General features: G+C 51.3%; 10 protein-coding genes across 10 annotated transcripts; 6 read left to right on the top strand and 4 right to left on the bottom strand.

Annotated features, from left to right (window-relative positions):
* Positions 1–58: 58 nt before the first annotated feature.
* On the bottom strand, positions 59–475 carry STEHIDRAFT_44554 (uncharacterized protein; the record flags this gene model as incomplete). Its single annotated transcript, XM_007299176.1, has 2 exons — positions 59–274; positions 332–475. Coding segments are annotated over 2 exons (360 nt in total), but the record flags the coding sequence as incomplete, so codon positions are not given.
* Positions 476–933: 458 nt separating this feature from the next.
* Positions 934–3,684, top strand: STEHIDRAFT_118250 (uncharacterized protein). The gene is made up of 7 exons (XM_007299825.1): positions 934–1,162; positions 1,224–1,362; positions 1,435–1,541; positions 1,613–1,712; positions 1,768–1,806; positions 1,858–2,975; positions 3,038–3,684. The coding sequence occupies exons 1-7, from the start codon at positions 1,044–1,046 to the stop codon at positions 3,303–3,305; spliced, it is 1,890 nt and encodes a 629-aa protein (XP_007299887.1). The 5' UTR covers positions 934–1,043; the 3' UTR covers positions 3,306–3,684.
* Positions 3,685–4,010: 326 nt separating this feature from the next.
* On the top strand, positions 4,011–6,054 carry STEHIDRAFT_72840 (proliferation-associated protein 1). Its single transcript, XM_007299386.1, has 7 exons — positions 4,011–4,121; positions 4,250–4,409; positions 4,533–4,593; positions 4,738–5,015; positions 5,074–5,234; positions 5,296–5,510; positions 5,589–6,054. The coding sequence occupies exons 1-7, from the start codon at positions 4,032–4,034 to the stop codon at positions 5,821–5,823; spliced, it is 1,200 nt and encodes a 399-aa protein (XP_007299448.1). The 5' UTR covers positions 4,011–4,031; the 3' UTR covers positions 5,824–6,054.
* Positions 6,055–6,174: 120 nt separating this feature from the next.
* STEHIDRAFT_48642 (transcription factor Pcc1) lies at positions 6,175–6,500 on the bottom strand (the record flags this gene model as incomplete). Its single annotated transcript, XM_007299222.1, has 2 exons — positions 6,175–6,298; positions 6,376–6,500. Coding segments are annotated over 2 exons (249 nt in total), but the record flags the coding sequence as incomplete, so codon positions are not given.
* A 502-nt stretch (positions 6,501–7,002) lies between these two features.
* On the top strand, positions 7,003–8,529 carry STEHIDRAFT_152754 (uncharacterized protein; the record flags this gene model as incomplete). The annotated part of the gene is made up of 2 exons (XM_007299824.1): positions 7,003–7,009; positions 7,067–8,529. The coding sequence occupies 2 exons, from the start codon at positions 7,003–7,005 to the stop codon at positions 8,527–8,529; spliced, it is 1,470 nt and encodes a 489-aa protein (XP_007299886.1).
* A 274-nt stretch (positions 8,530–8,803) lies between these two features.
* On the top strand, positions 8,804–9,724 carry STEHIDRAFT_152753 (uncharacterized protein; the record flags this gene model as incomplete). Its single annotated transcript, XM_007299823.1, has 5 exons — positions 8,804–8,902; positions 9,004–9,092; positions 9,149–9,266; positions 9,319–9,425; positions 9,526–9,724. The coding sequence occupies 5 exons, from the start codon at positions 8,804–8,806 to the stop codon at positions 9,722–9,724; spliced, it is 612 nt and encodes a 203-aa protein (XP_007299885.1).
* A 1,586-nt stretch (positions 9,725–11,310) lies between these two features.
* STEHIDRAFT_49997 (Alpha/beta hydrolase fold-3) lies at positions 11,311–12,546 on the top strand (the record flags this gene model as incomplete). The annotated part of the gene is made up of 6 exons (XM_007299326.1): positions 11,311–11,446; positions 11,532–11,640; positions 11,732–11,807; positions 11,867–12,060; positions 12,139–12,221; positions 12,296–12,546. Coding segments are annotated over 6 exons (849 nt in total), but the record flags the coding sequence as incomplete, so codon positions are not given.
* Positions 12,547–13,034: 488 nt separating this feature from the next.
* Positions 13,035–14,546, bottom strand: STEHIDRAFT_152751 (NAD-P-binding protein; the record flags this gene model as incomplete). Its single annotated transcript, XM_007299822.1, has 7 exons — positions 13,035–13,143; positions 13,201–13,279; positions 13,344–13,441; positions 13,509–13,765; positions 13,834–13,986; positions 14,068–14,228; positions 14,363–14,546. The coding sequence occupies 7 exons, from the start codon at positions 14,544–14,546 to the stop codon at positions 13,035–13,037; spliced, it is 1,041 nt and encodes a 346-aa protein (XP_007299884.1).
* A 1,223-nt stretch (positions 14,547–15,769) lies between these two features.
* STEHIDRAFT_144512 (uncharacterized protein) lies at positions 15,770–16,293 on the bottom strand. The gene is made up of 3 exons (XM_007299821.1): positions 16,119–16,293; positions 15,882–16,057; positions 15,770–15,830 (listed from the first exon to the last, which is right to left on the bottom strand). The coding sequence occupies exons 1-2, from the start codon at positions 16,277–16,279 to the stop codon at positions 15,910–15,912; spliced, it is 309 nt and encodes a 102-aa protein (XP_007299883.1). The 5' UTR covers positions 16,280–16,293; the 3' UTR covers positions 15,770–15,830; positions 15,882–15,909.
* A 1,885-nt stretch (positions 16,294–18,178) lies between these two features.
* STEHIDRAFT_22387 (uncharacterized protein) lies at positions 18,179–23,353 on the top strand (the record flags this gene model as incomplete). The annotated part of the gene is made up of 6 exons (XM_007299149.1): positions 18,179–18,273; positions 18,336–18,619; positions 22,629–22,762; positions 22,823–22,902; positions 22,963–23,054; positions 23,121–23,353. Coding segments are annotated over 6 exons (918 nt in total), but the record flags the coding sequence as incomplete, so codon positions are not given.
* Positions 23,354–23,900: the final 547 nt, after the last annotated feature.

Below are 23,900 nucleotides of genomic sequence, written 5' to 3'. Positions count from 1 at the left end.
GTCGAGGTCACCGCGTGAGATCGGACAGTCTGAGATGTATGTGCGGTCGTTAACGCACCTTGTTCGCCTCCAAACCACCAAGCTCCTTCACCAAGCCCTCATACGGATATTCCCTCGGGACAGACGGCCGTTCTGGGGTGAGGCCGTACTTGCAGAGCATGGCGATGCTGAAGAAGACTCCGCAAGCGACGGCAAAGTGTCGGGCGGCTTGCTGAGGAGGGACGAGTGGAAGATCGGGGCCCTGCATAGAGTACAGCTCCTCCTGTTCGTGCAGCTGTATACCAAGCTGTGAATGAACGGGAGATGATTCCATATTTCGAGATTAACGCACAGTATCACCCATATTCCTCCTTGCCGCTACGTCCCACCATCCGGTGGCGGGCAGACTCTGACGGGAGACGTTTGGCAGCTGGGGATAGCCGTTCAGGAGCGGGTCTTCCTCTGGCTTGTCGAGAGTGGCTGGCGAGCGGGTGGCATATGTTCGCAACAGAGATGATGAGGAAGCAAGTTTTCTGGCTCTGAGAGCGCTTCGAGCGCGCGCGATGCGTTGTACGGAGCTCATCGTCGTCGTCGATGACGGTGGAGAGACGGTTTGAACGGTGGACTCGACCGGTCTCGACGCGTGTGAGCGGTAGCGGAGGACCCCGGAGATCGCGCGCGGCGACTGGCAGATCTGGAAATAATCGAATTTGTCCCTCGCGCGGTCACGGCCATGCCGCAATGCCCATTTCGCTTATATTATTTGTATTTTTTTCTTTCAACCCAGCTCCGCTCCCCTTCTCTCCTTCGCCAGCTATCCGAGGCCTGACGACCTCTGACCAGCATAGACGTCCACATTTTCCGCGCGAATCTATTTCGTTACAGAACCCACAAGCACGCTAGGCGCTTGTGATGCTTTAACCTGCTCCTCTGCTTCCGCTTGAACCACCAACGTCCAGCCTTGACTGCGCTATCTTACCCCACATATATCTATACCTTTCACCAAGACGATTGTTGCATCTGTACCGCGCCTTCCGAAAGGCGTAAATCAGGACTCTCCAGAAATGACGATCGCACCGGACGCGATCCTGCAGGTCAAGGAGGTTGAAGTACCTTCCGCGAAAGATCGGAAAAGGGCACGGTTTGAATATCCACTGAAGCACAGTACGAGTGTGGTTGACTTGTGCGTTCGTTCACTCCTCGAACGTCATCCGTCACTGATTTATTCTGTGCGAATCGTCCAGCGGAATATGGGACACAAAGTTCCTGACGCAGTTCACCAAAGGCTTGACCATTCATCAATTCGAGACTCCTCCCAAAAGAGTTCTCGACCTTGGATGCGGAAGCGGTTATTGGTCTATCTGCTATGCGCGGCAGTATCCCGTGCGTTACCGTTCCATACTTCCTCGTTATTTTGCTTCCGTTGTTCAAAACCCCTCTTCGACGGAGCTGTAGGATTCCATCGTGATCGGGATGGATTTGTACGACGTCCAACCGAAGATTAATCGACTTGCAAGCACAGCAGACATTGCGGGACGAGTGCATTGGGTGAAAGGTGATATGTGAGTGAAAGCTTTTATTTGCACGTCCCGCGTTACTTGGTCCTGACCCCGGCTATCCGCGGTTGCTACAGTTTGGAGCCTCTTGCCTTCGACGACAACTATTTCGACATGGTCAGGGCATCGTACCTCGGCCTGGGTGTGCCGGAGTCCGAATGGCAGTACATGCTCGAAGTGAGTGATCATATCTGGCGCTTGCCATAGTCAAACTGACGCGCGCGACGAGTAGGAAGTATACCGGGTTTTAAAACCTTCGGGCGTCTTAGAGGTACTACCGCCCTTTGCGTGTATCCCAAACCTATGCTAACATGCTCCGCAGCTCCTCGACGAAGATCTCATCTTCCCAGGTGGGCCACCAGAAGAGACCTCGCCACCCCCTTCTGCTGGATACCTCGGGGATTTGACATTCGGCGCGGGTGGCAGCACGATGCCCTCCTCCCTAGAATCCCAAGAGTCCAACTGGTCTTTCGATTCACCGGATTCTTCACATCGCCGTCAAGATCCTCGTGACGATCAACACTTCATCTACAACCGCACGCCCACTGCCACAACCGGGCCTACCGCCACCTCTACTCAATTCTCCCAACCGTCATCTCGCGAGTATGAGTTGAATTTCATGCGCACGAAGTCGTCCTCTCAAGAGTCCTCGTATAACTCGCATAACTTGGTGTCACCACTGGATACCTCGCTACGGTATAGCTTCTCTGGAGTAGGCATGGGGCCGGACGACGAAGGCTTCATAGAGGGTGTCGCCGATCCGCTCGATCACTCGAAGCTCAAGGCTGCATGGCAGGAGATGTTGAGCATGCGATTCTTGGCAAGCAAAACGACGAACGTCCTCCCACTGTATCTCTCGACGATATTCGAGGAGTACAGGGCACTACCGGCGATGGAGATTCAACTACCGAGGGTCGGTGCCACGGAAATAGAAGCCGAGATGGACAGGGAAACATGGGCGTCGTCTGGTGCTACTGGTCCAAGAAAATCGGGGCGGACATCGTTCGGGCGGACGATGAGTGTGAGTGAGAGTCGGAGATCGAGCGGGAAGCGTAGCGAGGACCGCGATTGTACGCCAGTCCCCTTCTCTCGCTTCGGGCAGAAGATCGACCCCGCGCCGTATCGCACTCTCCGCCGTGCGACGGTCAAGGACGAACCGCTCGCGTCGGCATCTACGTCTGCGAACAATTCGTCATCGTCGTTACCGCAGTCGTCGAGCTTCGTTTGGACGTGGGCGCCGATGCATCTGGAGAGGATGGTGCAGATGGTGAAGGGGTGCAAGGAGGCTATATGGGAGGCGTATGAGAAGATGTATGGGAAGGGGCCGATGATCACCCCGGTGTTGGACAAGGATGAGATGGGCTCGAGAATGGCGATGGACCGGTCGAAAAAGAATACCGCTCGGGACGAGTTTGAGACTGCCTGGCTCAATTGGGAGAAGTGCGTATATTCTATCGTTTTCTTTTGTCCACTCCTTCCTGATCACATGTACTTTCTTATAGCGATATGGCGGATAGGGTAGACATGCGCGGCATCGTCGAGTCGACGCTACATTGGAGCACACCTCCAGGCGAGCCTCCCGACTGGCGAGTATGGCGAGATCGCGTGCGGATGGAACCGATTGGCCCCAACGATGGCATGCGAAATAGCTTCTCTGGACATGGTACCTATCAGTCGCAACCGCCCGACGACGTGTGTCGTTGTGTGAGGGGCTTTGTGGCCTGGAAGGACCCGTCGCATCAGCCTGCACCCATCCTAAACGGGTCGTAGCTTTCATCTTCGGTGGCCTTCTTCTATATAGTTGCTTCGGGCGAGCGTTGATGTGCTTGGACACTGGACTTCAGGGGATGGAGAAGACATTTGGCGTTTGGCATCGTATATAGACTACGTACGTTATACATTTCCGTCTGCATATTGTACATATTCACCCTCAGCCCATCACACACTATTCCCCTTCTACTGACATACCCCACCCTGTACCAGTTCATCTCGTCCTATGCTTGGTGCGGTCTGCAACTTTTTTGCGGATGATCGGACACTTCTTTTGGAGCGCGATGTATACCAATGGTACATAATATTGCTTATTCACATCTACTACTTATCTTGACTGTCAACGATTGCTGTTCCGCTTTCTTTATTTGAATCGAAACCGAATTAATCTTGACAGAATTTGTTTGTTTTGAGCCTCGGTTTTCGCGAGGTCCAACATGGGATGTGCGTAACCAGATTGAGAACGCCGGGCGTTGGATTGAGACCTGCCTTCAAAGAAGGATGGTGAACGGGTGCATGAAGCCCTCATCTAATGGGGCAGTGATACAATAAAATACTGTTTCGCACAACGCATGTAAAGAAACGGCTGGGAAAAGTTATAGTTACGTCGCGAGTCGCGGTTCGATCAAGTCAGATCTCATCTTGACCTCATCACTCCTCGAGCTCGGCTTCTGCACGCTCACCTACCTTTCTTTTCAACCACCACCCACCCACCCACTTTTCAACATGTCCGACACCGAAAAAGCTCCAGAAGTTCCACCCCCCGCCGTTGAGAAGCCTCGCTCTACCGCTGAGGCCGACATCACAAAATACAAAGTCTGTCCAATCGTTCAATCTCATATTTTCGCTTTGAAGTCTAGAGCTGATCGGCTTTCGCACTCTTTGCTCTTCATTTAATCGTTGGATGGAATATCTTGATCTTCGGATGCGATGGGTGATTATAGGCTGCAGCTGACATCGTCAACAATGTCATGAAAAAGCTCGTTGAGCTCTCCGTTGAGGGCGCGAAGGTCATCGACATTTGCACCGAAGGAGACAAATTGATCGAAGAGGGGACAGGATCGGTATATAACAAGTCTGTAAAGGGTGTCAAGATCAGCAAAGGTACGTCTTCTGGCCGTTGCCTTTATTTTCTCTAGCTTTGATTATGTTCTGCATGGGACGCGAGTTTTCCACTGGTTGAATTGGGGCCTGAAAATTGACAGACGGCGTTATTCCACTCCACAGGTCTTGCGTTCCCCACAAGTGTATCCGTGAACAACTGTGTCGCCCATTTCTCTCCACTTGCGTAAGTTTTCGTGCGTCTCCATGTTCGACAAAAGGAACTCACGCGACCCCTCCCTTCCTTTGAACCATATCCCTCCGCCCTACCACACCGTGGCTTTTCACCTTCCTCACCGTATCCACTCGTCTATGGATCATAACGCCACAGTTCGGATCCCCTCTCTTCCCAAGTCCTCGCCAAGGGCGATGTCGTAAAACTCCACACCGGTGCCCACATCGACGGTTTTGCCTCCATCAGCGCTGAGACGATCGTCGTTGGAGCCTCAGAGTCAGAACCCGTCACTGGGCGCCAGGCCGATGTGATCAAGGCGGCGTGGCATGCGGCTGAGGCTGCAATGCGGTTGATCAAGGTCGGGAACAAGAACTGGGCGGTGACGGATGCGGTGGCGAAGGTCGCTCAGGCGTGGGATTGCAAGCCTGTCGAGGGTGAGTATTTTGAATACTAAGTGTGTTTTCGTTGAGGATGTTGACGCTGGGTGCATAGGAATGTTGTCGTGCCAGCAATCGCAAAACGTCATCGATGGCAAGAAGCGCATCATCCTCAACCCTTCGGAAGGGCAGAAGAAGGACTTCGAGGCTGCCACCTTTGCTGAGAACGAGGTTTACGGCATGGACATCCTCATCTCGAGCGGCGAAGACGGCAAGGTGCGTCGTCATCCATACTACTTCTCATCCATCACCAACTAAATTGGCTGTTGTCTTACAGGCACGGTTGGAGGAGTCCCGGACGACGATCTACCAGAGAGAGGCGAGCGTAACCTACCAGCTAAAAATGAAGACATCGCGTGCTGTCTTCTCGGAGGTGCAAAAGAAGGCCGGACATTTCCCCTTCAACGTTCGTGTACTGGAGGATGAGAAGAGGGCTCGTATGGGTTTGCAGGAGGCCGTCCAGCATGCCCTCGTCAAGCCTTACGAGGTCATGTACGTTTATGCTCTTTCTTCATGCCACTGTTCACGACCGCTAACTTGGTACTTTTTGTTGTGTGCCCATAATAACAGTTACACTCCCTCAAACACCTTCGTCGCCGGCTTCCACTTCACCATCGCTCTCCTCCCTGCTGGTCCCATTCTCCTTACCCACCCTCCAGTATGGTACAAGCCCGAGTTGGTCAAGACCGAGAAGGAGCTCGAGGATGCCGAGCTGAAGGAGCTCCTGACGAAGAAGCTGAGAGAGCCGAAGAAGAAGGACAAGAAGAAGGCCGCCGCGGACGGAGAGGAGGCCAAGGCGGAGTGAACGTCCACTCAAAAACATTTCTTGGACAGTGATGCATAACGGGGGCAGAGAAGACGAATAGGGAGCCACGGACGTTCGGCAATGAACTTGAACTTGAACACAAAGATGTAGTGCTACGATGTTATGGTGTTGTAGGCTGTCGCCCCAGATGTATCGCCACCGAAATCTTGTATCAGAAGTCGAAAGTAAAATCGAAAGCATAATCTTTCGCAACTTTGGCTCATGACCGGCTAATGCTACATTTTATTGTGTGCCCTCCGGCATCTCTTAGACTTCATTGATACAACCCTGCCAGTAGTAAGTGGGCCAACCGGAGAGGACACATCTACCCGCGCTTCCTATGGCCCTGCACTACGACCGTCTCCGTTCTGCCTCTTCACCAAACTCCCCAATGGTTCGGATAATGAGATCCACGCTCTCCAAAAACGCATTGAGCGTCAATCGAGCAAGTCGCACCGTCAGCGTCGAAAACGTCCTATGCAAGCCGCCACAATGAGGTTCGTTATTGAATGACTCCAACCTGAGCGCATACGTATGGATGGAAAGACCTACGCAATAAGAACGTCGCCCTCCACGGATAGGTCTCGCTTCACGGCATGAGGTTGAAGCTCTCGATCGACTTCGATGACTTGTTTGGCGATGGTGGCATGTTTGTTTGTGGCGAAGGGGATTCGGATGGTTCTTTGGAAATTGGGGATGGGGGGACCAGGAGAATTGTTTATTGAGTGTGTGTGTGGGAGGGACGGGGAGATGGGTACGGGACCCTCACATGTTGTGCCAGTCTGTCTCGTTTGCGGTTTGAGAAGCCATCTCGTACACTCCTCCTTTCAATTTGGGTGACGAACGAACGAGACCGTCGTGGATCAAAGCAAACTTGATCAAAGACACTGTGCCGCCGGGCCGGCGGTGACGGATGTTGCCGAGTGACGGAGAAACAACATCGGGAACAAGCGCCGTGTCGTTCAACGCGTTGTTTGTTCTGTGCGCCTTTGTTCCCCGCTTCGGGTGTGCCAAAGCTTGAACGCGCTTTGTTCTCAAATACTATATATACTGACCACCTCTGAGGCGATTGAACTCATCAACGCGACTCTACTCACTTCTGACCACTGACTTGATCTTTCCTGGCTCACTACGCTACGCCACAATTTCTAGTAACACCTGTCGCCTAAGCTTGCCAACATGAGTGGTACGTTTCTTTGAATGTATGTCGCGCACTAGCTAATTCTGCTCAAATGCACATCAGCCCCAGTCCCCAGCGAGCCCACCGCAGCTCAGAAACGCGACGCCCTTTCTGCCGCCACCGAAAACCCCCAAGGCTCTTCCGATGACACCGACACTTTCTCCCTCGACATCCCCGCTCTCGACTTCATACGCACAGTCTGGGGCTTTGATTCCGCAAAACTCCATCTCGACAAGTGGACCTTCAAACTGCTCCCAGAATTACTCCTCCGCTACAAGATCCTGCACAAGAACCCGGAAGCACGACAGGCTTTCTTCGCGGGGCTTTGTGCGCAGGCTATGATGGATTATATTTCTGCGATGAAGAAACTCTGGCTGGAGGACGAGATACAGCGTGTTTCGTCCGGGTACGTCTTGGATGAAAGTGGTTCGAAGGCACCGTACATTCTCGACGAGCGCAGGAAGCCGTTCACCACCGAGCTCAGCAGACTCATCTTCCCCCGACTACAGGAAGTCATCGCGGCGGCGAACTTGCCATCGACCAGGAAGGCCACAGCGAAACAGGCGGACATGCCTGTGCTCTGGAACAGTGTGCTCGCGTACTTCGTGTACGAGGACATTGACCCGTTGTCGGGGTCGAGCACACTTCCGACTTCACCTGTGATGTTTGCGCGTATAACTACCTCGGAGCCGATCCCGATCCCGCGCCGAGGGCCACCACCACCGCCTGAAGCACCATCTTCGAACAAGAAACATCGAGCGGCTGCTGACGAAGACTCGGACGAGGATGACCTTGGCATTCCACCACGTCAGAAGGATGAGCGCTCTGGCGAAGACGCCGAAGAGGAGGAGGAAGAGGAGGATGTCGACTACGATCGTCTCACGTCTTCGGAGTATCGCGCTAGACAGCATAAACGCTACACCCCAGAAATGCTCGCGGAGCACTACGCCTCCCAGGCCTTCGAGAGCGAAGCCCGCCTTTGGACGAGCGGGGTCATGATCAATGAGTTCACCATATCGTTGTGGTACCACGACCGGATGGGCACTCTGCGCGCTCAGCCTTTCGATTTCGTCAAGGAGCCGGAGTGCCTGCTCGGTCTCGTCGTGGGCCTCGCGAGTGCGAAATACGAGAACTTCGGGTTCGATCCTATGTTTGTCAGACTCGGCAAACCTGCAGAGGCTGAGGGCAAGGCAAAGGGCAAGGGCAAGGGTAAGGAGAAAGCGACACAGGACGACGAGATGGATGTTGACTCGGGCTCGGAAGAGAAACCAGAGTTTACAGAGGCGGACGCTGAGGTGGCCACGGATCTCGTCCAGTTTTTGTTGAAGATGAAGAAGTTCAATGTTGATCCTACAGGTGGACATCTGAACATGGGTCCAAACTCGGTCTGCCTTGGCCGTGTGTTGGAAGAGGACTCGGATGGGGAGGATGATGGAGATGAGTACGAGTCTCTTTTGTCCTTTCTGGCGAAAGAGGTTGGGCAGGAAGATATGGTGGATAAAATAGCGTCTCTGGTCAAGGGTTGAGCATTTAGAATATTTTTGTATCAGTAGTGATTTATACATGTAGCCCTTCAAGTTGTGTGGCGAGGGGCCACGTAGAAACCATAAAAGGCTAGGTGCCTGCGCATCACGCGGCGACGGAGGGTCTTGCCTGATTTGGATGGAAGTGGGTGGACGCGCTTGGCGCCGAGAGGGCTCGAACACTTTTCTCGCGAACGCCAACGACCTTCAGCCTTTCTTCCCGCAGCCCTCCATCTTCAGCTTTCGCCTCCCTCCTCTCGCGGAATTATCATCAACAATGTTCACCACACTCCTTACTGCCACTCTCCTTTCCGCCGCCGCCATCCGTGGCGCCCGTGCCGACTTCACGATTGATACGCCCGCGTCTCTCGTTCAGGTTCGTACCTTCAGTGCAAGCAAGGGACTGCGGCCACGAGCCATACGTCGTCCGGCTTTCTGTGCTCGAGGGCTCTTGCTGATATACTTGCGCGTATTCAGTGCCAGGCCCAACAAATTACTTGGTCGCAGACCACTGGCCCTTACAACCTCATCGTTGTCAGCGCCGCCGACCCTTGTGGCGACGACCTGTACGTGCCCTCACGACTTTCATCGAACTGCCTATTCAAATTTTCTCGTTCTGCAGCGTTGACCTCGGTGACCACGATGGTCTGTCCATGACCTGGACCGTCAACGTTGCCGCTGGGACTGAGGTCCTCCTTGCGCTCGAGGATGAGACTGGTGAGGAAGCTTGGACTGGCGCGGTGAGTGATGCCCGTCTCTCTGTCTTGGCTTTTTTCTCAACTGTTCCATCAGGTTACTGTTGCTGCGAGCGACGATTCGTCTTGCCTGAGCTCCTCGTCCAGCTCGAGCTCTATCGCCGCCTCATCAAGCTCAAGCGCCGTCGTTGCCTCCTCCTCCGTGTACGTTTCCAAAACTGCCCTCATCCACATGGCAGTCGATTGATCGTTGCATCTGTTTACTCCCTCCGCACGATATTTCCCACCTCGTTCGCGCTCACAGTAAGGCCTCGTCTGTCGCCGCCTCCTCTTCCGTCAAGGCCTCCTCGACCAAGACCGCCACCTCCGCAACGTCGACAGTGACTGACGCCGCAGAAGCTGCAGGGGCTGGCACCACCGGTGCCCTCAGCGGTGCATCCGTCGTTCGTCCTGCTATGGCTCTCGGCGCGCTTGGTTTCGCCGTTGCCGCCTTCCTTTGCTAGACGATAGGCTCCCCCGCGTCAGCAAGCCAGCTAAAACCACCCTTTGCCCTATCGCAACGGTATCCAAAGGAGCGGTCGTGGTCTGGCCCTGATGTACATATACCCCCTGCCAACTGTTAAAGCTTCTCCCACTACCGCCTCATGTCTCTGTTGGTCTTTGGTTTCGTTGTTGTACAACACCCACAACCTACCGGCGAGGTTCTGTCTGTCTTTTCTGCCTACTTTATTAGTCTCGGAACTTTGCTTTTTTCGGTCACCATTCTACTCCTGCTGATCCTGACGTCGCATCACGTATACCATCAGTTCTTTATTTTTTCTTTTCTTGGCTGATTGTGGCTTTCTCTGTACCTCTGCTGTGCGTGGATTATATATTTCTTCTGGCTGGGTACAGTGAAGTTAATGGGAATTTTTTTCTTGGTTGGGGCTTTTGCGACAATGACAATCTGGTGCTCAAACCGATTGGCACATCTAGAACTCCGAGGTTGTGCATGAAATATGGCCCCGTCCATGATGGTTTTGGCTCTCTTATTGTCAATGGTGATCCTTGAAACGTAAGTAAAGGTGAGTGAGTGTGAACTGATTGAGTAGGGACACGATATCTGTGGTGGAGGCATGTCAGCCAACCATCCATGAACCAACCAAAGGCCGTCAGATGAACTTAATGGGGTCGGCCATCAAATTCAAAAAAGCCTATCACCGGTTCTGCTCACGAGTCACGACAAGTCTCAACCTGCACTATCGACGGCCGCGATGACAAACGACCTTTTCCTCGTAGTAGGAATTCGAGTCAAAACTGGTACTTGGACGTCAGGACCTGTCAGGACACCGACTCATGCTCTCCTTTCCTTTGATCTACGCTCTTCCTCGCAATGCGGCTCTGAGTCAACGCTGGTACTTGAACGTCAGGACACCGATATATGTTTTCCTTTTGTGTTCCTTTTGATCTACGCTTTGTTCAACGACCAGTGAATGGACTTTTAACTCCTGATTTGATCGGCCCCGACGGGATATCTGTCAGCTTGATGATGCTTACACGGTTCGATTTCGTAGAGGACACTCCTGAACACTCTCCGAGTCGAAGGATCCAGTGATTGGAATTATTGCAATTTAAATGCGAACGTCGGGCATCATGCTCAGCTGCGAGGACGACGCGGACAGGGGTAGAATCTGGTGGTGGTATATAAGACGTCTGAATCCGCAGATGAAGTTCTCTTCTTATCTGTCTTGCCAGTGAACTTCTCGCTCTACCTTGGTCCTCTCGTCGTACTCACTCTATAGCTCCTCGGTTGAACAGAACAGAACCCAGGCCGTCCATCATGCCATCCAAATATGCACACCTCGCGGAGTCGGACGCGCAACTCATGGAGATCCTCGCGAAAGCGCCACCCCCGCCGCCGCAGAGTACGGATATACATGTTGTCCGACAGGGGTTTATCGACCATATAATCAAGCCGAAGATGGACCGCTTGGAGCCTTCACTTCCTTCTGGTACATAGCTTTTTTTTTGCCTTCAGGATGCCTAGGTGCTAATATCTAGGATTATCTTACGGTTTTTGTCCGTGATTGTGATTGTGGCTGGTGGTTTAGAATCCGAGTACCGTTTGCAGGACTTCCAGGTTCCAGTGGATGGAGGTGAGATATTGGTTAGGTGCTTGACACCCACCCCGGGCGGAAAGACTGGAACGGGGACGTATCCGCTCCTGGTTTGGTATCATCTCTCAGGTCGGTTTCCCCACTAGTCCCGTCTACACGCTCGTGTCGTCTTTTCGTCCGCTGACAAGAACCTGTGAACGACAAAACTTTATAGGATGGCGGCTTGCGAATATTGACGTGGATGATTATGATATGAGGATGAGATGTGTCGAGTTTAAGACTGTTATTGTCTTGATTCAATACAGGCGAGTAGTTTGCGTTCGGTTTCGTTTCCTTTGAATCACACTTTTCTTTCGAAACTTCGCCGTCTTGAAATCCTGACTGACCGGCTGATTTTTATTCGACACCACCCAGGCTGTGCCCTGAAAACCCCTTCCCCGCAAGTCCCGAAGACGCCTACACGGGTCTTAAATGGGTAACTACTCTCTTGGTTCATTTAACTTATTATCGTCCAGAGGACTCACTGCCTCCTTCACGATATGCGTGCAGGCTGTCGAGAACGCTTCAAAATTAGGCGCAGATCCTACCAAGGGTCTCATCGTCGGCGGCGCGAGCGCAGGAGGGGGTATGGCCGCCGGCAGCGCTCTTCGTGCGCGCGACGATCCGTTCTTCGAGGGCAGACCGATAACGGGACAGATATTGAACTATCCCTGTGTCGTTTATCCGCCTGCCGTTCCAGAGAAGTACGTCCACGGGTCCATATAAGAAATACGAGTATAATGGAAGGGTTCTGATGCCATGCCTGTGTTGTTGTTGGTTAGGTTGAAGCCTGAACTTCAGTCTCTTGGGGATCCGGCATGCGATACCGGGGCCCTCAACGCTGCTGAGATTGAGATCATCTTCGGTTCGTCTGCCAAACTCACCTTTTCTGGCCTTCTTTTCCTCAGTATCCCTGACGTTCTCAATTATCACATGCAGCGGATTTCAAACCCACCGAGCTGAACGATATTCGCGTCTCGCCTCTCCTCGCACCTGAGCACAAGAACCTCCCACCCGCACTGGTTCAGGTGTGTGGTATGGATCCGTTGAGGGACGAGGGGATTCTTTATGAGAAGGTTTTGAGGGAGAGTGGCGTGCAGACGAGGTTGCATACGTATGTTGATGCTGCTTTCTTCTTCTCTCTGACTTGTATACCTACTCTGGGATTACTTACGCGTGGTTTGTTCTAATTCACTTATTGCCAACGACAGGTATTCGGGCATGCCGCACGCATTCCATCACGGTACGTTTTATTCCTTGTTCCCATCTTCGTTCCGAAGCGTGTTTGACTGATGCAGACTTGTATCGTAGTATTCCCTGGTATAGACAAGACGAAGAGGTTTGAGCAGGAGTGGAAGGATGGGTTCAGGTGGTTGTTGAGCTTTTCGGGGTCGGCGTAACTTCACCTGAGACACTGGAATACGCACATTGTAATTTTGATAAGGGAGTTGTAGAGGCTGTGGTGGCCTGGGCCACTGCAGTGATCACGATTCTCTGTTGTATGTAGTCGAGAGCCTTCGCAACTTTATATATGTATTTCAAACTTATAAGGTGTCCACGAAGGATGAGAGGGATAAGCGACCTGCATACATGACATAGTATTCAACAAACACATCCTACATCGCGATCGTAAAAAAATACATAGTACTCGTACAAGAGCCCTACGACGGACTCGATCCTACAATTTAGCGATCCTCGCCGGGTTCACGTGCACCGCCTTATCATCCTCCACGATTTTCAGCAAACGTCTGTTCAATTGTCCATCATATTTGTTCTCCTTCATCCATCTGTACGAAGGGAAACATGAGAAGTGTGACAGCGAACAAGACACACAGAAGACCGACCTTTCGACAGTATACCCGTTAGGATTGACACTGCGGATCCACGACATGTCACGCTGGGCCACATCGTCTCTGAACATGCCTGATAAAGAATGTATTAGGTTAGACGCTTGGTTTGGGTTGCATCAGTCGAGAAACCGACGTACCCCACCACCCAGAGAAGTTCTTCTTCCACGTCGTGGACCCATCTCCGAGCTTATTATCGGACGCCACAGGTCGATTCGAGTCGACGAAGAATTCGAACCTAATTTCGTCCAGGACTATCAACACCTGGTGACCACTTCTCGAAGACGATGAAAAAAATTGCGAACCACTCGTCCAACGAAACGGGCTTGTATTCCGCCTTATTCCCAGTTACCTTTTGGAACGTCTTCACCAGCTCGGACCACTGTACCATCTCACTCGCAACCTCGAGATCCTTCCCGCTCGTCTCCTGGCGATGATCGAAGGTGTAGCGGGCGAAGTAGCCGAGGTCAGGGAGGGCGATCATTGGGACGTGACCGTTACCGATAGGGGAGGCGAACACGAAAGTGCCGTCTTTCCGCTTGTTGAGCGGACCGAACATGTACTAGAGGGATGTTGATAAGTCGATCCGTAGGCTTTTGCATGGAGAGGAGACACATGCATGAAACATACCAGCTTGAGCATGTCCATGTATGGACCGGTGGTGACGACAGACCAGGACATGCTGTTGTCGCTCACGATCGATGGCTGCGCCTTCATCCACTCGGCCACTCGTCCTTTGGCATCGTAATGCTCGCAACGATATCTCTCGTCATAGCCTCCTTTCTGTGATCAGAGACGGAGATGAAGCGATAAGCCGTGAGGTCAACAGACCGTAGATGCTAGAAGAAATAAGGGGAAGCTGACCTTGAAGGCATAGTCCAAACTACTCCATACATAATGCCGTACACCAGCCTTCTTCGCTAGCTCGAAAATTCTCATGCCCGACCACATCTCCTTCTGCTCTCCGACCGTGAACCCATCGACGTTGACCCATGCACCATAGACGCCACGCATGGCGGTCTCGACTGAAGCCAAATCATCAGTGTTGCCTTCATACCCGGGCCACCGTACGCAGCAACCAAGAACGAAAGGATGAAACGGGTATCACTTTGTCAAAACACGACCTAAAAGTGGAAACAGCCGAAAGGGGTTGACAGACCTAATACGAGTTCGACACCCTTTGACTTTAGGTCTTGTGCACGTTTGCTGGACGGATCGCGGGTGAGGGCTCTGATTTTGTACGGAGAGGAAGATTCATCGGGGGCAGGAGCAAGCAGAGCGTCGACAACGGCTAGGCCTTGAGCACCAGTCGCTCCAAGAACGAGGATACACTTCTGGTTCATGTTTATAGGGGCGAGATGATAGAGCTTGGAGGCAGTGGAGGCGAAGGGAGGTAAAATGACAGGACGACAGGAGAAAGCTTGTAGGTCCACATATATTGGGCCATCCATGCATATTCGGTATAGCTCGAGACCCGGTATCCGAACCAAATTCGGGCTCGTTGAGACATGTTCAAGATTCATCAACAATCACATACCGTGATACATACATTGCATGTGTGGTGAGATGAGGCCAACATTTCAGCATCGGCAGCCCAAATTAATGCAGTCCGAGCCGTATGTCTGCGTGCGTAACCGCACTAGGGCTCGGTCGAACATGATGTTTGGAGCGCTGGAGTTAGGAGGGTGAGGCCGAGGTATCGTATAACTTGCTTTCGGCGTGAGCTATCGCTTCAGTGCTATTGCGCCTTGTCGACATCGGCGAGAAGAAACTGGTTACTTCATCAAAGCAGAACGATATGACGCAACGAGAACGCCGACCCATTGCCGACTCTCGACAGCGATACATAGCTGCATAGAACGCTCTTGAGAGCACCTGAGAACCTGCTGCCCGAGGACGATGATTCTCGAAGGGTACCTAGTGCATGATTCAGAGCACCACTATAGCAGAGTGACATGAGCTTCCCGACCGAAGACCGATGTGCGGTGGGAAGCGGTGGGACGATGTCGACTTTCTTATTTCGAGCGTGGTCCTGGAGGCGCGACATGCATCAAACATAGCTCCTAGCGCTTTCATAGCGAGCACGAGGATGCAACACACTCACGATATGATCATTCGTTCTTACTCCATCCTTCGGGCTACGTAGAGCGTCATCTGTGGCACCACCCAAAGAAATAGTAAAGCTGACATGAGGGTATATCACAACTGAGTAAGGGAGGCACGACCGCGTTTGCACTTCACGACTCTGTAGTCATGCAACGTCGATTTATACGCCAATGGTGAACTTGTTGAACGTACCTCTCCTCTGGCGCATGGATTCGCACGGCAGTAAAAGACGACTTAGGAGTAATTATACGCCCTCAGCAATCGTGGACTGACATGGGTCCGCCGCGTGCAAAGCTCCAAGGGGATCTGGCCATGGGATGATGAACGTTTCCGCACATCCCGTTGACCTGGTGAAAAGAAAGCCGATATTAAGGGTGTTGAGGGATCTTCGACGCCTTATGGCAGGATAAGATGTTCGTGAACGGGACGGTTGCTGCGAGGAAGGGATTCTGCAAGAGTCGTGGATGTAATATAGGCAAGTGTGATAACTACACATGAAGAACAAAGATAAATAGAGCGCCCTAGCTCCGATATGAGACTCATGAGGACCATTGAGTTGCAGAGCCACGTACCGACTGAGAAAGTAAGGTAAAGACTTCGTCATCGTCCCTTGAGCTCGCGCTCGAGGAGATCCTTAGCTTCGTTGATTTTACTAGCTAAGTATGGGGCTCCTCCTCGGTCAGGATGATTTGCTAGCATGATTTGACGATGTGCATCCTTCAGCCGGGTCTTCAGCTGAGGTCCCTCTCTAGTGGACATAAGCAATTTGATTGAGCAGAAACCACCTAACCCATAAGAAAGGTACTCACTTGAGGCCAAGGATGGCAATGGCCTCCTTGCGATCCATCTTCGCCTTGAATCCTCCCTTCACCCATTGATCTGCCGCTCCTCTTCCAGCATTCCGAATAAAGTGACGACCGGCAAGAGCTGCAGCAATTGCACCGACGCCAACAATGACTGGTGTCGCCATAGAGGAGAATAATGTTCAGGGAGAGAGTCGAAATAGGTCAAAAGGAGAACGTGTTGGTGACAAAGCTGTTACGACAGTCACGTTCAGTCACCCCCTTCAGCAGGCGCCACGCAGCGTGGCGCTGCTTGTCGTTGACGGTGTTGAGCTTCACCCCAATTTTGCCTTTCGTTGTATTAGTTCACGTCGCAGGCTCCGTCTCTTGACGTCAGGGCGGAAGGAGGTAACCTGGCACTTGTTCTGTCCACTCCGTTGCTATAGTACTGTTCCAGACCTGTTTGTATGCCTTATACCATTCGCCAGCGCCCCGCCACAAGCACTCGCACTGTTTGATTAGGTCGTCTTTTGTCCTTCTTTCTTGTATTTCGGTGGCGCTGTCTCAGCGTGTATGCTGCTTAATGGCGTTGAGGATCATCGCTTGATTCTGCCATATAAATCTCAGTACGTCCTATCCCCCACTTCACCTTCCTCAATCACTCTCACCACTTGTCCTCCCTCGCCGCATGCCTTGCGAAATATTAACCGTTCAGCAGGCAATTCTGAAGGGAGGCCCCTCGCATCTCCCTGTGGTCGTGTGCGATCAGAGCTCTTTGACGGAGCAGGTCTTCCAGGACTTCCTCCAGACCGTCCAGAATGGCATCATCGGGGTGGCACCCGCCTTTGGCCCTCATTGCGCGTTACAGACCCTCGCTTTTGCATCCTCCACCCAAATACTTCTTGTCAAACTCCCGTCAAAGCATAATCATGGCAATACGCGCACACCATCACATCGTCTCGCTTCCCTTGTTAATATGCTCTGTAATCCTGCGTACACCAGATACGCTCTACATCCGGAACGTATCGCCGCTGGCTTGTTTTTAGATCTTGGGTTTAAGGCCGGGACGCTCGTCGACCTGTGGTCCTTAGCTCATAAAAAACCCACAGATTACGCTTTTCTGTGCACTATTCTTGGACAACAGAACATCCTCCCTAGCGCTAGAAACGTATACAAGGATGAGAAACGTGAAGCGGGGTGGCCCAAGCGCGCCGCCCTACGAGCTTGGATGTCCTGCCATATTGCTTCTGTTGATACGAGGAACAGTTCGGCGTGCCCGATGCTTGATCTTAGTGTGCTTCCTGAAATGGTACGTGCACTGACCTACGACGGAGTTCACCGCTCACCTGAATTCTTCCTCGTAGGACCTCCAACGATTAGCCAAACTTCTTCGTGACGCCGACAAGCTCGATGCCCTGAAGCCCACGGTCGTGGAGAACGACGTCAAAGGCGAAGTTAAACACCGTAACGGTAACCTTGAATTGACCTCCACACGATATAAGTCGCGCATCCGCGCAACAGATTCTGGTGTAAGTATTTGGTCCATTATCTCTTCTCTGCATGCCATTCGACTAAGCTTTTGTTAGATCCTTCACATGAAGCTCCGGGTGGACGGGAAGACTGTTACTCGAAGTGGCAGGGTGAGGGGTGTGGACGGACGACTGGCTGAGATCGCCATACAAGGTGTCAGCGAGGGGACGAAGATCTACTCCGCGAATACCATCGGGAAGGACACGCCTACGACTGCCGAAGGTCAAAGACACGACATTGTTCGCCGTGCTTTCTTAGCCCAGCTGTTCTTGGACGACATCCCGTTCTTCCAGGCTATCTGGGTTTCTCATGACGCTGTCGACTGGGCGAAAACACCTACTCTTCGGCCGCTCAACGGTGCGGGTGCGCAAACGTCAAAACATCCTTTGAACACTTCTCAGGAGCTCGCTGTGAGGGCCATCTTGTCCACTGAGCCCGCCGACAGGATCTGCCTGGTGCAGGGGCCGCCGGGTACCGGGAAGACGACGGTGATCGCGGAGTCCGTTCAGAAAATACGGGTTGGCGACCCGCGCCGTAGCGTCTATCTCATAGCCCAGTCGAATGTAGCGGTGAAGAACATCGCGGAGAAATTGGCGGACGTGGGGTTTCTGGCTTTCCGGCTCCTCGTATCACACGAGTTTCATTTCGATTGGTGAGTCATTTACACTCTCAGTCATCGCCTGGTCAAGAATGTCAATTAACAACCCATTCTAGGCATGAACATCTATATGAGCAGATCATCCCGAACGTCGTCCGCTCGGACGAGTTTCCTGGGACCAAGCTGGAAGCCGAGAGGCTAATGGGCGGCGCGAAGGTCATTCTCTGCACGATTAGTATGCTCTCCAACCCAAAGCTACCGGTCTTTACTGGAGTGGTTCCTGTCGAGGCGGCCATAGTCGATGAAGCTAGCCAGATCGAAATTGGATGTTATCTCCCTCTTATTCACCACTTCCAGTCCACTCTGGCGAAGCTTGTGCTCATCGGGGATGATAAGCAGCGTAAGTTCACCTCTCGTTTCGACCCCTTCTTGATCGACTCACTGTTATTGTTCTAGTACCTCCATTCGGACAGGAGGACATCCCTACGCTACAAAGCGTCTTCGAGATTACACATCTTCGTCAACAGGCCATTTTCCTCGATACACAGTGTAAGGCTACCTTCTCTTGATTTAAAGCTTACTGACGAGTTCTTAACAGACCGCATGCCGAAGTTCATCGGCGATTTCATCTCTCGACATGTCTACGATCGTAAACTGAAGACCGTACATTCGATAGTGACTCGTAAGGCTTGCCGCTTCGTGAATGTCATCAAAGGTGTTGAAGAAAAAAAGGGTCATAGCTGGATCGTGAGTAGTCGCGCTTTCTTGTCTCTGTCCTCTCCTTGAAAAATGACATTGTTGTTGCACAGAATAAAGAAGAGGTCGATATTATCCTACGCCTTGCCGCTGAGTTCACGAAGAAGGGCAAATCGTACCGAGTCATAACCCCGTATGTGCGCCGTGTGCAGGCTCACAAGCTCAGCTAATGGTTTATGATACCTAGATATGATGCGCAACGGAACCTCATCGAAAACTCTCTCAAGGCTGCGAATCTTTCGTGGGAGGATGGAGTCTTTAACGTCGATGCCTTCCAAGGTACGTTCCCCGCACATAGGCTCCGGGCCTGTGAGCTGACCCGCAACACGTGTGCACGTAGGCAACGAAGGCGACCATATAATCATCTCGCTTGTTCGGACCCAGAAGCTGGGCTTTTTGCGCAACTGGCGTCGTTCCAATGTCATGCTTTCGCGTTGCAAAAAGAGCATGACAATATGTTCGAACCGGACCTTCCTCGACGGAGTAGGAGCCGATTCGCTCGCTGGAAAGTTATCCAAGGAGTGCGGTGATGAAGGTTGGTTCTCGGTACTGGATGTCAGAATGGGTCGATTGTAGACTGTCTGGCATTCGCTCCTTCCTCGTGGGTGCTAGAGGGGTCCCTGTCTGAGGGGCATCATGAAAGATTCTACGTATATTCTTGTTGCACATCTGTATAGATCTCGTATGAGACCATTAGCCGAGCTCTACGTGTCCTGAACGACGTTCGCGTTAGGATTTTCTTTGGGGAGACGCGGGTGGCGTGGTAAGTAGCTTCGACGAAGGCTTTGTGCCCTTTTGTGCCACTCTTTGTCCCCGGCATTTTCCAGGCCCTCTGTCTCTCTCTTCCATCATCGCTGCGCTCGCTGTTCGTCCTGCCCATCTTGGTCATTAGCATCGCGTTTTCGATGTCAATCGTAAGTCAGCTATCATGCAGATGTCGTCGAAGTCTTGATCTCTTATGCGTCTTTGCCTTTCAATTTGTCGCTACGTCGTGTTTTCCCTCGCCACCATATTGTATCGTCATCGATATCGAACTGTCAGGTTGTCTGTTCAGGTCTTCGTGCTCAGCGGATCTAGAGACTTGTGAACACGACGCTTGTTGCCATCGTACGTCTGATCTCAGTTGATCATTCTCTGCTCTATGTTCAATCACTTCGTTCAGGCTGTACGCGGCGCGCCACTCGCCACCCATCGGGTCGAACCAGGCTGCCATCAAGCGAGAGTTGGAGGCATTCAAGTTTCATTTGTGCGTGCCTGATATCGGCTGTGGTTATCTGTTCTTGATAATGCTAACCGTTGGATCGCGACAAAGAGCAGCTCGCTCCCCTCCCTCACCATCTCCGATACTCCTCGTTCGCATTCACCTTCGATCCGAGCACCTACTTAGTTCGCACTCCTCGCATTCTGGCCAAGCTCGTCGCAACATGACGCAACCGTTTCCGCGCACGACCATCGTGCAACAGAACATCATTCAGCTTAAGACTCCTGATATCACTGTTATCACCGTCCGTGAAGCTGACTTCACTCCGAAACATCTCAGATGGCTATTCGGTAAAGATGATATCGGAGATCTTGGGAATTGTGTCGGCATCGCCGGCGCATACAGTGAATCCAACCATCTCTCTGTCCTGGCTCTCGCAGTGAACTCTGACCCAGGGGACAAGCCTGAATTTGCACATGTCCTCATCATCGAGCTTAGTCCTGAGATTACGGACAAAGTTACAAAGATTCGGGCTGGTCTAAAGCGGAATGTCCTTTGCCGTATCCGACAGCAACCGAACCTCTATGGATTTGACCTCGGACCTCTGAGCCTTTTGCTCCATATGCACTATGACATGCACCTTACCTCTGGGGTTGACATTCAATCTGCATTGCCTATCATTTCTCGTATACCCCTTGCTTCTATCCAATATGCATTGGGAGGCGATATTGAGCTCGATGCAAACAATATATCTGCTCTCTTCAAACAAAAGGAGTACAATCCCAGACGTCCCCAGGATGTGGCCCAGAGAGCATGGGTCTCTGCATATATGGGAAATCTTGAGGTTATGCAGGCTACACGCAGCCCTGATGCACCAAAGATCAACACTCAGATATTAAGCCAACCTGTATGTAGTGACTTCATTATATACGTTCAAACTGCATGCTCATCTATCTTTAATTATATCCTGTAGCATCTGGCACTTTTAGAGAAGCTTGCTTCAGATGACCACCTCATCACAGCTATGGACCCTTCTACTGTTTTCAATGATTTCTCTCAGACCAAATGGGATCCAAGGAAGCATAGGTTGAACACTCAGAATTCTCGTTTCCAAACCCGGATGTATAATGACTCAAACTCAGTAAGACTCCTTTTAATCTCTAAATTGGCACAATCGTTGAAGTGATTCTTCCTTGATAGACTGTTCAGGTCCAGACTGAATATGGTACCTTTGCTACATCTGCAGTGTCTACCAAAGTCAAAGGAAGACATGCTACTATGAAATTCCAGGATAATCTCTCCCTTGGTGGGAAGGTGGTCACTGCTATAAGCAGCCAGAGCCGCTCTACACCTACCTATGCACAGGCTAAACTTGCTGAGGATATTCTTCTTGTGCTGCAAAGAAGGAGAGGCTTTGACAATCCATGGATTGATCACATCTGGGACTTGCCTGACAAAGCCCCATGGCCAGAGGACATTGCCTTGTTAGCAACTCCTTCCACATCTGCCTCTCCCTTCGAAAATCTGCAGTACCCCATAAACTCTTCCCAAAATGATGCTATCATATCCATGCTATCTACTGCTCCAGAAGATAAGATCACAATTATTCAAGGCCCTCCAGGGTATGTCCTTACAATCTCTGCTACACCACATCTTGTTTATGCTCAAATTAATTTCAATCTATCTCTAGGACTGGAAAGACCTCTGTCATCGCAACCTATGTCTTGTCTGCTATTAAAGCAGGGCAGAAGGGTATTTGGCTGATGGCACAGTCTAATGTGGCGGTAAAGAACATAGCAGAGAAGCTACTGGATGTTGGGTTTGAGGACTGGAGATTACTGGTTTCAGCTGACTTTCACTTTGACTGGTTTGTCTTGCCAGCTTTGCAATCTGACTTGCTTATCAACTCAACTCTTGTATAACTCTTCTTTTATACAGGCATGAACATCTCTACAGAAAAATCCAGAATAAGATCCTTCCCTCGGATCAGTGGCCTAAATCACCAGCCGCTGTTGAGAGGTCCCTTGGATCCTCCCAAGTCATCTTATGCACTCTTTCCATGATCTCCAATCCCCGTCTCTCTGACCTTGGATTCACCAAGGTCGTTCCTCCCATCAGCATCTTGATCGATGAGGCTAGTCAGATTACTGTTGGGGACTACTTCCCCATGCTCAACACTTTTGGCAAAAAAATCCAAAACCTTTCATTCATTGGAGATGACAAGCAACGTAGGCATCTCTGTGTCCTTTGAATGCTATCACATATATTGATCTGGATATTCAGTTCCACCTTATGGACAGGAAGATATTGGTGACCTACAAAGTATCTTTGAAATGGCTCACTTACGAGAGAAAGCAAAATTCCTGGGTACACAATGTAAGTTGGATGTGGATGTAATCTTCAATTCTTGTGCTTATTGGCGTGTCAGACCGTATGCCTCCTCAGATTGGAGACTACATCTCTGCAGAGATCTACGGTGGCAAACTCAACTCCAATCCTAAACACTGTGTACCAAGGACAACTCCATCCTGCTTTTTCATTGATATTCCTGAGGGAAAGGAGCAGAAAGATGGGAAGTCATGGGTAGTAAGTTACCTTTATGATTTGACTGATGTATATATTTCTAAAGCTGTTGCATTTTTCTAGAACATCAAGCAAGCGGAGGCTGTAGCATCATTAGCTCAGATTCTGCAAGTGGCAGAGGTTTCTTTTAAGATCATCACTCCGTACGTAAACTTTCATCAAAAAATCTTGGAAACACTCTCAATATCTCTTTTGCTTGATAGATATGATGCGCAGCGCAACCTTCTAGAGAAGACCCTAAGGGATAATGGCCTTGGCTGGGAAAACAAGTGCTTTAATGTTGACTCTTTCCAAGGTATGATACCCTCTCCACTTCTTGACTTTCTCTATCTATAACTGATATTGCATACTCTACCCCTAGGAAATGAGGATGACTACATCATCATCTCACTTGTCCGCTCGAAAGAGCCTGGCTTCCTTGACAACCTACGGCGTACCAATGTCATGCTCACACGGTGCAAGCGTGGAATGTTCATCTGTGCCAACAAGAAGTTCTTGATTGAAGGGAAAGGAAAGAATACCTTGGTTGGGAAGATGGCGGCAGAGTGGGGAGAGAAGGGATGGGTGGAAATAAAGGATGTAGAGGACGGGAAGGTTGCAATCTAGAGGATGAAGAGAAAGGGCACAGAGGGACTTGGGATGGGAGAGGAACTAAGGATAATAGAACAGCGGAGAAAGAAGTCTAATGCTCTGGTTTTCAGATCGGAAGGATGTACTAATACTCTTCGGATGACTTAACTCTTAAATCTGAATCCCTTGCTTTTGTAGCTGACTTAGAATCAGGAGTGCACATTGTGCATCATATACGAGTCTCAGGATCACAGAGCGGCAGACCACATCACAAGCAGATTGCAAAAGTTGGCGCCACCCCTGCCTCACGCTGGTCATGATGTGTCCCTGTCACTCAAAACATGTACTGTTCTTCTTGGATCCTTTTGCGCTCTCATCCAGACTCTATAGCCTCGCCATTGACCACTGCCACGGAAGCGCTACTTACGGAGCCAACACGGACATCCGCTAGCAACGAACCCTTAGCATATGGGCCTCCTCAAACACTGCGGTCGAAGTGAGCGGACACGAATGCGTCGGCTTCATACCGAGTTGGTTCACGTCGGAGTCACAGTGGTCTGTATTGAAGGAA

Source organism: Stereum hirsutum, assembly GCF_000264905.1.
Source record: "Stereum hirsutum FP-91666 SS1 unplaced genomic scaffold STEHIscaffold_2, whole genome shotgun sequence".
Lineage (NCBI taxonomy): Eukaryota > Fungi > Basidiomycota > Agaricomycetes > Russulales > Stereaceae > Stereum > Stereum hirsutum.
The sequence above is the reverse complement of the archived record's forward strand: the minus strand, read 5'-3'. Positions and strand labels throughout refer to the sequence as shown.